The following is a 12,412-nucleotide window of genomic DNA, read 5'->3' on the forward strand; positions in this document are numbered from 1 at the left end:
TGTTTCTTTGTAGCAATGACTGGTAATAAATTAGCAGTTAAAATAATCCAGCCCACAATGCTTACATAAGAAAGTGGAAAAGTTTTGGCATTGAGGCATATAGGAGCAGGGATATAATTTTTGTCAGGGGTCCTTTTTAAGATTGCTTTAAATAATAGCCACATCGTCTAAAGGGTGAAGGTGCAGCAAAATGTTTCTGAGCTTTTAACCTTATACATTTTACCAAATGATATAATCAAATACTTAGAAAAAAATCTGGAGAAAAAATCTGGAGAAAAAATCTGGAGAAAAGTAGATTGACAGGGAACTAAAACTGAAGGTAAATGAAAGGTGCTGTGATGTCTACTTTTCATGATAGTATAGTTTGATGTGTTACTTTTCAATGATTGAATCACTTATCAAAGTAGAAATATAACTTGTACTAACAAGGTAAGAAAGAGTTCACAGTTTGTGGGGCTGTTGGTCTAAGAACAAATTGTAAGAAAGAAAAATTTATTATAAGATAATAAATGAATCCAAAAGCAAAACTTTGTGTCTATCAGAAAACAATAGTTTTAAAAGACAAATCTGATTTGGTTGTTAAATAAAACTATGAGCAGTTATCTTTAGATCAGAGTCATTTATATTTCTAGATGTAAGTAAGCCATATTTGCAATTTAACAATTTGCATTAAAGTCAAAAAAGAAAAAAAAATCAATCACTGTAGATCAGATCTGGGGCTTTTTCCTCTACAGTCTACACTAGAGCCAATTTAAGACTCTCTTGGAACAGTTATTTACTAACAGTTATTTACTTCCCACCAATGGAAAATAAGAAAACTCTATTTCACAGATATTTTAGTCTGTAATAATCTCTTCTATGCTTCTCTGGGATGTTCCAAATGTAATAAACTTACCCTTTAAGTAGAAAAGACAAAGCATCAGTGATAAACAAAATGGAATATTACCACATTGAAGTCACATCATATAGTCAAATTATGAATTACCAAGAAAGTTAAATAGGTTTAACCCAAACATAGCAAAAAAGTAATTTCTCATTTCATTAACCAGTGAAAATAATCTTCATTTATACATGCTCTCTTTTACAATAGGAAACATTACATATGAATAGTGAGTACTTAGCAAAAAAACGAATCGATGGAAAAAGGATTAATCTCCAAAATATATAAACAGCTCATCCAGCTCAATATTAAAAAAACAAACAACCCAATCCAAAACTGGGCAGAAGACCTAAATAGACATTTCTCCAAAGAAGACATACAGATGGCCAAGAAGCACATGAAAAGCTGCTCAACATCACTAATTATTAGAGAAATGCAAATCAAAACTACAGTGAGGTATCACTTCACACCAGTTAGAATGGGCATCTTCAGAAAATCTACAAACAACAAATGCTGGAGAGGGTGTGGAGAAAAGGGAACCCTCTTCCACTGTTGGTGGGAATGTAAATTGATACAGCCACTATGGAGAACAGTATGGAGGTTCCTTAAAAAATTAAAAATATAATTACCATATGACCCAGCAATCCCACTACTGGGCATATACCCAGAGGAAACCATAATTCAAAAAGACACATGCACCCCAATGTTCATTGAAGCACTATTTACAATAGCCAGGTCATGGAAGCAACCTAAATGCCCATCAACAGACGAATGGATAAAGAAGATGTGGTACATATATACAATGGAATATTACTCAGCCATAAAAAGGAACAAAATTGGGTCATTTGTAGAGACATGGATGGATCTAGAGACTGTCATACAGAGTGAAGTAAGTCAGAAAGAGAAAAACAAATATCATATATTAATGCATATATGTGGAACCTAGAAAAATGGTACAGATGAACCGGTTTGCAGGGTAGAAATAGAGACACAGATGTAGAGAACAAATGTATGGACACCAAGGGGGGAAAGCGGCGGGGGGGGGTGGGGGTGGCAGTGTGATGAATTGGGAGATTGGTATTGACATATATACACTAATATGTATAAAATGGATAACTAGTAAGAACCTGCTGTATAAAAAAATAAATTAAATTAAATTTAAAAATTAAAAGAAAAAGAGCCTCCAATAATTGCACTTTGAACGAAGAATGCCTAAACAGAGGTGCTCTTAATAGAATTTCATGAAATATTGGCATTCTTTCATGGATCAATCATACATTAAGTAAGGAAAAACACTTTACCTACTTAACCTAGATTAGTAGTACACTTTCTAAAATCTAACTTGGTCACTTCTCCACATTTGAGACTGCTACATCAGAAAAGTGCAGGCACATGTTAATTTGTTCATCTTAGTTGGGTAAAATATAGATATTCCTGGGGAGATGGCAAGTAGTACAGCTGGTCATTAAATACTTTCCCCCAAGAATCCTGGCCTTCAAGAGTCTAGTCTTCTTTACAATCTTATGAGTTTTCTGCCCACCCTGTATGTTATGCTCCTGACCTCCATTAGGCTGGAAGTTATTTGCATAGCTGGGCAAAACATTTTATTCCAATTTATTTATTTTCCACTTTATTTCTTCCAGTTATGAGAGTTGTTTAAGATAAAAGAATGAACACATTTAACCAGGACTTATAGTACAGTTGACCCCTGAACAACACAGGTTTGAATTGTGTGGGTCCACTTATACACAGATTTTTTCCAATAAACACTACAGTACTACACAACCTGTGTTTTGTTGAATCTGCGAATGTGGAACCACAGATACAGAGGGCCAGCTATAAAGTTATACGCAGATTTTCAACTGCAAAGGGGGCTTGAAACCCATAACCTCTACGTTGTTCAAGGATCAACAATAGTTGTAACTTGAGTTGGTTCAATTTTGTTTTGTTATTTTTTGTTGGTTGGTTTAAAAACACAGGCCAAGATTTTTGAAAACCAATCAACAATTCTGTGAGAAATGTAAATGATGTTAAGGCCATGCAAATTAATCTCCTTTTAAAATACAACCTAACAAGGGTTGAGTGCAAATTGGGTAATCATTAAAAATGTGTTTCACTTTCATTTAAAAGTATGAAATGTTGAATTTCTTGGTGAGTCTTAACAGTGATATTTACCAAAGAGAAAAATATTTAATGAGCAAACCTTAATTTCTTTGATTTAATTTTGCAGAATTTTTATCAATGAAAAAATTTTTTATTTAAGGAATTCAATTAATAGTCATTAAATTACTAGGTAAAGATTCTCATAGTAATCTAAATTTAAAAGTTGATGAATACATATTAAAAGTCAACTGAATTTCTGCTTGAATAGCAAAAACAAACATAAAACACAAAAAGTAGCACTGTCCATTGTATGACGCTAAATGAGGTGTTTTTGGTTATGTAAACATATTAAGTAAACATATTTTCCCTGTTTTTATTTTTATGCATCACATGTGAATGTAGACAGAGATTTAAAACTACCTTGAGTTAAAAAGAAACCAAAACTTTTATTCTATACTTTATTCTGTATAAAGTACTTTATTCTGTAGTACTTTGGTCCTAGATTTTTTAATGTAATTTTTGAGGAAGATATTTCATATACAACAAGTTAATGCTAGCTCAGTCTAAGACACCTACAAAAACCCGTCTCTTGCACTTTTCAACATAATATACAAAACTGTAAAATCTGTCAAGGTGGAAACTCTCTGGAATTAAAGTACTGGAAAGTACAGCAAGGTAAAAGAAAGCATTATATACAAATAGTGTTAAGCATTCTGTAATGTATGGCATTCTTATTGTAATTGGAGTGAAACTTATCTATACATACACAGAAAATATTTCAGAAGCCAGTGAAGTAAACAAAAGCGCCAGTTCTTTAAATTACACTTGATCACGTAGAGGAGCAAGTCTCTGTGATAGTTCATCCTGGAGAAAGCAAAAATTAAAAGTCACAGGGCTGTGACAAATATAAATCACTAATATTTTAAATAGCTCATATTCAAATAAGATTTAAAATCTTGTCTCAAAAATTCACACAAAAATATTAAGAATTTACTTTTTTTAAACATTTCAAAATAAATGGAGAACTTAATAGAGCAGAAGGCTATGAAGGGGAACAAATTCAATTGTTAAATGAAATATGCATGCAATGTCCATCATTAAGGAGTTAAAGGCTAATTACATCTTGCTTATTTACGATGATGTCATATTATAGTAGAAAAATACTCTTTATAATAGATAAAAGGAGAATATATTTGCTTATATATACATATAAATACACATATATTTTATTCATTCATCAAGTTCATACAAATCAAGATAAAATCCAACTTCTACCTGTTCCATGGAAGTAACACCTGTGCCAAAACAACCTGTTTGACCTTGTGGTAGTTCCATACTGAGATCAAGGCTACAATTTTAAAATAATTAACATAAATGAATGTTAATATAAGCATTTTTCTCCTTATCTAATTATAACAAGCTTATAATTGTTATTATAAATTACAAAAACATGCTTATTGCAAATCTGAATATTCTACCTAGCATTTTACCTTAACTTAAATAAACATAATACTGGTTCAATTTTATAGATGCAAATAGAACTTAAAAATATTCTGGGGACTTTCCTGGTGGTGCAGTGGTTAAGAATCCGCCTGCCAGTACAGGGGACATGGGTTCGATCCCTGGTCCTGGAATATCCCACATGCAGTGGAGCAACTAAGCCCCTGTGCCACAACTACTGAGCCTGCGCTCTAGAGCCCACGCACCCAGAGCCGGTGCTCTGCAACAAGAGAAGCCACCGCAATGAGAAGCCCTCGCATCACAACGAAGAGTAGCCCCCTCAACGCCGCAACTAGAGAAAGCCCGTGCACAGCACAAAGACCCAATGCAGCCAAAAATAAATAAATTAATTAATTCAAAAATACAAATTCTGGGCTTCCCTGGTGGTGCAGTGGTTGAGAGTCCACCTGCTGATGCAGGGGACACGGGTTCATGCCCCAGTCTGGGAAGATCCCACATGCCACAGAGCGGCTGGGCCCATGAGCCATGGCCGCTGAGCCTGTGCGTCCGGAGCCTGTGCTCCACAACGGGAGAGGCCACAACAGTGAGAGGCCCGCGTACAGCAAAAAAAAAAATAATAATAATACATATTCTGAATGTCCACCTTAGGAATTTTAAAGAGTTTTTGTTGAGTCCTAGTGGCAACCCATGTGGATGATAATCTTATGATAGAAAAGTGAATAAAATATAAGATAATGATCTGGTCATCTGAACAAAAAGAAAGACCAAAACAATGGTTATCCAATGTACTGAATTTACTGGAGATTACTATATGTCTTCTACTGTAAAGAAAATTAATGTGCCAAAAAAAGATAAAACAGGTTAGACATATGTAGCCTCAGGATCAATATCCATATCTAACATTTGAGCTAACTTCAAGTTCAGTGTTTAGATCCTGAGCTACCCTTGCTAGAAATCATTACTTGCATCTACCCATATAACTGAAGTTTAGAAAAGTTAAGTACACTTGCCCAAGATCACTCTAGTGACAGATAGGATTCAAATCCAGGTTTGTCTCCTTCCAAGGCCACGATTTTAATCTCCATTATAAATACTCCTGAGGATACAAACTACTCTTTCTGCCTGTCTCTAGACGAGTGTATGCCAACTCCAGTTTGAAAACACTACAGTGAATACAGTAACTTCATCATTAGGAGATTCTAGAGACAGATTGTTATTTAAAAGGTAAAGATATAGTATACTAAAATTTTGCTATACTTAAACATCTATAAGGATGGGTATTTCGACATCAATGGTTCTACCTATTTCTACTGCTCCAGTCACCACCCATTATTGACAGAAGTAATCACTCGATTTTGGCTCCCTACACTCAAGGAACATTTGTCATTGTATGGAGGCATTTTTGGCTGTCACACCTGGGGGGAGGGGTGATATTACTTGTGGGTAGATGCCAGGGACACTACTAAACATCCTACATACATAGGACAGCCCCTAGGATTATTAGCCCAAAATGTCAACAGTGTCAAGTTTGAGAAATCCTATTCTAAATCTTATAAAAAAGTTGTCTACTGAACTTGATTTCCACTGAGAGTCAGTAAGGCTGTGATACGGCAATATTCGTTTTGAAAGACCTCCCTTGCTCTATTTTCAAGCCCAATCTTCTTATTTCGTCTTTGGTACAAAGAGAAACAAGTTTTTAGCCTCATATTAATAAAATGGAGTCTTTTTACACATGCCTTAGTCTCTCCTGTAATACTTAAAAATCATCCTTCTTACTAACTCCTTGTTGGATACGGGCTATATTAGATACTAACAAAGCAAAATAGTGTACCACCTACCCTCTGGCCCTGTTCTCAAATATTGCAAACCTGATTTATTAACCTAGGTTTTAACCCACTAATGAAAGATACAACAGTGAACTAAAGAGCTGGTAACTAATTAAGTTCTTTCTAATTAAGCATTAGTTTCAACACTAGAATAATATTAATCAACTCTATTTTCCAGGTGTCTTTAAGAACCTTATTTCAACCTATTACTCTACCTTTGAAGATAAAGCATAAAACTTTAGTATCACCCAGTTTTAATCTTTATCTTTGAAAAAATATTTTTAATTCTTTACTATAATGTTCTCTTGAACTAAGTAACATACCAGAGAATACTGATATAACATGACTTCTGTAGCACTGATAATATTAGAGTCAAGTCATTCCCCTCAAACATGAAGAGCCTAAAATAAATAGCCTAACAGATACCCTATTTCTAATAGTTGGGCCAGAAAGGGTGTTAATTATTTACTTTTTTAAACAACAAATAACCATCTACAACAATAAAATGCTGCCATCTTTTGAACTCCTTGGATGTTTTGCACATATTGCTCAGTTTGCAGGACTCAAACTTGGCTTAAGACTTAATGGCCTGGGAAAGGCGGAAGATGGCGGAAGAGTAAGACGCGGAGATCACCTTCCTCCCCACAGATACACCAGAAATACATCTACACGTGGAACAACTCCTACAGAACACCTACTGAACGCTAGCAGAAGACCTCAGACCTCCCAAAAGGCAAGAAACTCCCCAAGTACCTGGGTAGGGCAAAAGAAAAAAAGAAAAAAACAGAGACAAAAGAATAGGGACGGCACCTGCACCAGTGGGAGGGAGCTGTGAAGGAGGAAAAGTTTCCACACACTAGGAAGCCCCTTCGCGGGCGGAGACTGCGGGAGGCGGAGGGGGGAGCTTCGAAGCCGCGGAGGAGTGCACAGCAACGGGTGCGGAGGGCAAAGCGGGGAGATTCCCGCACAGAGGATCTGTGCTGACCGGCACTCACCGTCCCGAGAGGCTTGTCTGCTCACTCGCCGGGGCGGGCGGGGCTGCGAGCTGAGGCTCTGAGGCTCGGGTTTCCATTTTGGACGGAGCGCAGGGAGAGGACTGGGGTTGGCGGCTTGAACATAGCCTGAAGGGGTTAGTGCACCACAGCTAGCCGGGAGGGAGTCCGGGGAAAAGTTTGCACCTGCCGAAGAGGCAGGAGACTTTCCTTCCCTCTTTGTTTCCTGGGGCGTGAGGAGAGGGGTTTAAGAACGCTGCTTAAAGGAACTCCAGAGACGGGCGCGAGCCGTGGCTGAAAGCGCGAACCCCAGAGACGGGCGTGAGCCGCGGCTGAAAGCGCGGACCCCAGAGACGGGCGCGAGCCGCGGCTGAAAGCGCGGACCCCAGAGGCGGGCGGGAGACGTTAAGGCTGCTGCTGCCGCCACCAAGGGGCCTGTGTGCGAGCACAGGTCACTCTCCACACCCCTCTTCCGCGGAGCCTGTGCAGCCCGCCACTGCCAGGTTCCCGGGATCCAGGGACAACTTCGCCGGGAGAACGCACAGCGCGCCTCAGGCTGGTGCAAAGTCACGCCGGCCTTTGCCACCGCAGGCCCGCCCCGCACTCCGTGCCCCTCCCTCCCCGCCGGCCGGCCTGAGTGCACCAGAGCCCCCGAATCAGCGGCTCTTTTAACCCCATCCTGTCTGAGCAAAAAACAGACGCCCTCCAGCGACCTACACGCAGTGGCAGGGCCAAATCCAAAGCTGAGCCCTGGGAGCTGTGAGAACAAAGAAGAGAAAGGGAAATCTCTCCCAGCAGCCTCAGAAGCAGCGAATTAAAGCTCCACAATCAACTTGATATACCCTGCATCTGTGGAATACCTGAATAGACAACCAATCATCCCAAATTAAGGAAGTGGATTTTAGGAGCAAGATCTATGATTTTTTCCCTTTTCCTCTTTTTGTGAATGTGTATGTGTATGCTTCTGTGTGAGATCTTGTCTGTATAGTCTTGCTTCCACCATTTGTCCTAGGGTTCTATCCGTCCATGTTTTTTTTTTTCTTAATAATTAATTTTAATAACGTTATTATACTTTACCTTCGTTCGTTCTCTTTCTTTCTTTCTTTCTTTCCTTCCTTCCTTCCCTCCTTTAGACAACAAATCATCCCAAATTGAGGAGGTGGTCTCTGACAGCAAGATTTAGGATTTTTCCCCATTTACCTCTTTTAGTGAGGGTGTATGTGTATGCTTCTGTGTAAGATTTTGTCTGAATAGCTTTGCTTCCAACATTTGTCCTAAGGTTCTATGCGTCCCTTTTTTTTCTAAATAAGAATTTTTTAATTCAATAACTTTATTATACTTTATTTTATTTTTACTGTATCTTCTTTCTGTCTTTTTTCCTTCTTTCCCTCCTTTCTTCCTTCCTCCCTCCCTCCCTCCCTCCTTTCTTTCCTTCTTGCCTTCTTTCCTTCTTTGCTTCTTTCTTTCTTTCTTCCTTCTTTCCTACCCTCCTTTCCTTCTTTCTTTCCTCATACTTCTACTAATTCCCTCTACTTTTTCTCCCTTTTATCCTGAGCCGTGTGGATAAAAAGCTCTTGGTGCTCCAGCCAGGAGGCAGGGCTCTGCCTCTGAGGTAGGAGAGCCAACTTCAGGACACTGGTCAACAAGAGACCTCCCAGCTCCACATAATATCAAATGGCGAAAATCTCCCAGAGACCTCCATCTTAACACCAGCACCCAGCTTCACTCAACGACCAGCAAGCCACAGTGCTGGAAAACCTATGCCAAACAACTAGCAAAACAGCAACACAACCCCACCCATTAGCAGAGAGGCTGCCTAAAATCATAATAAGGCCACAGACACCCCAAAACACACACCAGACGTGAACCTGCCCACTAGAGAGACAAGATCCAGCCTCATCCACCACAACACAGGCACTAGTCCCCTCCACCAGGAAGCCTACACAACCCACTGAACCAACCTTAGCCACTGGAGACAGACATCAAAAACAGGAGGAACTACGAACCTGCAGCCTGCAAAAAGGAGACCCCAAACACAGTAAGATAAGCAAAATGAGAAGACAGAAAAACACACAGCAGATAAAGGAGCAAGATAAAAATGCACCAGACCTAACAAATGAAGAGGAAATAGGCAATCTACCTGAAAAAGAATTCAGAATAATGATAGTAAGGTTGATCCGAAATCTTGGAGATAGAATGGACAATAGAATGGACAAAATGCAAGAATCAGTTACCAAGGACCTAGAAGAACTAAAGATGAAACAAGCAACGATGAACAACACAATAAATGAAATTAAAAGTACTCTAGATGGGATCAATAGCAGAATAACTGAGGCAGAAGAACGGATAAGTGACCTGGAAGATAAAATAGTGGAAATAACTACTGCAGAGCAGAATAAAGAAAAAAGAATGAAAAGAACTGAGGACAGTCTCAGAGACCTCTGGGACAACATTAAATGCACCAACATTCGAATTATAGGGGTTCCAGAAGAAGAAGAGAAAAAGAAAGGGACTGAGAAAATATTTGAAGAGATTATAGTTGAAAACTTCCCTAATATGGGAAAAGAAATAGTTAATCAAGTCCAGGACGCACAGAGTCTCCCATACAGGATAAATCCAAGGAGAAATACGCCAAGACACATATTAATCAAACTGCCAAAAATTAAATACAAAGAAAGCATATTAAAAGCAGCAAGGGAAAAACAACAAATAACACATAAGGGAATCCCCATAAGGTAAACAGCTGATCTCTCAGCAGAAACCCTACAAGCCAGAAGGGAGTGGCAGGACATACTGAAAGTGATGAAGGAGAAAAACCTGCAGCCAAGACTACTCTACCCAGCAAGGATCTCATTCAGATTTGATGGAGAAATTAAAACCTTTACAGACAAGCAAAAGCTGAGAGAGTTCAGCACCACCAAACCAGCTTTACAACAAATGCTAAAGGATCTTCTCTAGGCAAGAAACACAAGAGAAGGAAAAGACCTATAATAACGAACCCAAAACAATTTAGAAAATGGGAATAGGAACATACATATCGATAATTACCATAAATGTAAATGGACTAAATGCTCCCACCAAAAGACACAGATTAGCTGAATGGATACAAAAACAAGACCCTTATATATGCTGTCTACAAAAGACCCACTTCAGACCTAGAGACACATACAGACTGAAAGTAAGGGGATGGAAAAAGATATTCCATGCAAATGGAAACCAAAAGAAAGCTGGAGTAGCAATTCTCATATCAGATAAAATAGACTTTAAAATAAGGACTATTAAAAGAGACAAAGAAGGACACTACATAATGATCAAGGGATCGATCCAAGAAGAAGATATAACAATTGTAAATATTTATGCACCCAACATAGGAGCACCTCAATACATAAGGCAAATACTAACAGCCATAAAAGGGGAAATCGACAGTAACACATTCATAGTAGGGGACTTAAACACCCCACTTTCACCCATGGACAGATCATCCAAAATGAAAATAAATAAGGAAACACAAGCTTTAAATGATACATTAAACAAGTTGGACTTAATTGATATTTATAGGACACTCCATCCAAAAACAACAGAATACACATTTTTCTCAAGTGCTCAAGGAACATTCTCCAGGATAGATCATATCTTAGGTCACAAATCAAGCCTTGGTAAATTTAAGAAAATTAAAATTGTATCAAGTATCTTTTCTGACCACAACGCCATGAGACGAGATATCAATTACAGGAAAAGATCTGTAAAAAATACAAACACATGGAGGCTAAACAATACACTACTTAATAATGAAGTGATCACTGAAGAAATCAAAGAGGAAATCAAAAAATACCTAGAAACAAATGACAATGGAGACACAACGACCCAAAACCTGTGGGATGCAGCAAAAGCAGTTCTAAGGGGGAAGTTTATAGCAATACAAGCCCACCTTAAGAAGCAGGAAACATCTCGAATAAACAACCTAACCTTGCACCTCAAGCAATTAGAGAAAGAAGAACAAAAAAACCCCAAAGCTAGCAGAAGGAAAGAAATCATAAAAATCAGATCAGAAATAAATGAAAAAGAAATGAAGGAAACAATAGCAAAGATCAATAAAACTAAAAGCTGGTTCTTTGAGAAGATAAACAAAATAGATAAACCACTAGCCAGACTCATCAAGAAAAAAAGGGAGAAGACTCAAATCAATAGAATTAGAAATGAAAAAGGAGAGGTAACAACTGACACTGCAGAAATAAAAGAGATCATGAGAGATTACTACAAGCAACTCTATGCCAATAAAATGGACAATCTGGAAGAAATGGACAAATTCTTAGAAATGCACAACCTGCCAAGACTGAATCAGGAAGAAATAGAAAATATGAACAGACCAATCACAAGCACTGAAATTGAAACTGTGATTAAAAATCTTCCAACAAACAAAAGCCAAGGACCAGATGGCTTCACAGGCGAATTCTATCAAACATTTAGAGAAGAGCTAACACCTATCCTTCTCAAACTCTTCCAAAATATAGCAGAGGGAGGAACACTCCCAAACTCCTTCTACGAGGCCACCATCACCTTGATACCAAAACCAGACAAGGATGTCACAAAGAAAGAAAACTACAGGCCAATATCACTGATGAACATAGATGCAAAAATCCTTAACAAAATACTAGCAAACGGAATCCAACAGCACATTAAAAGGATCATACACCATGATCAAGTGGGGTTTATTCCAGGAATGCAAGGATTCTTCAATATACGCAAATCTATCAATGTGATAAACCATATTAACAAATTGAAGGAGAAAAACCGTATGATCATCTCACTAGATGCAGAGAAAGCTTTTGACAAAATTCAACACCCATTTATGATAAAAACCCTGCAGAAAGTAGGCATAGAGGGAACTTTCCTCAACATAATAAAGGCCATATATGACAAGCCCACAGCAAACATCATCCTCAATGGTGAAAAACTGAAAGCATTTCCACTAAGATCAGGAACAAGACAAGGTTGCCCACTCTCACCACTCTTATTCAACATAGTTTTGGAAGTTTTAGCCACAGTCATCAGAGAAGAAAAGGAAATAAAAGGAATCCAAATTGGAAAAGAAGAAGTAAAGCTGTCACTGTTTGCAGATGACATGATCCTATACATAGAGAACCCTAAAG

The 12,412-nt window shown here is 38.3% G+C and overlaps 1 protein-coding gene across 1 annotated transcript in view; it reads right to left on the bottom strand.

The window, feature by feature from the left end:
- Positions 1–3,227: 3,227 nt before the first annotated feature.
- The window catches only part of LOC309978011 (charged multivesicular body protein 1B2-like), a 39,127-nt gene continuing 29,942 nt past the window's right edge, over positions 3,228–12,412 (bottom strand). The window contains exons 8-9 of the mRNA XM_082864380.1: positions 4,259–4,331; positions 3,228–3,847 (exon numbers count right to left, since the gene is read on the bottom strand). Coding sequence (XP_082720506.1) covers positions 3,803–3,847; positions 4,259–4,331 — 118 coding nt within the window. The 3' untranslated portion in view covers positions 3,228–3,802. The remainder of the gene's footprint in view (positions 3,848–4,258; positions 4,332–12,412) is intronic.

The sequence above is a fragment of the Leucopleurus acutus genome (assembly GCF_964270905.1).
Source record: "Leucopleurus acutus genome assembly, chromosome: X".
NCBI lineage: Eukaryota > Metazoa > Chordata > Mammalia > Artiodactyla > Delphinidae > Leucopleurus > Leucopleurus acutus.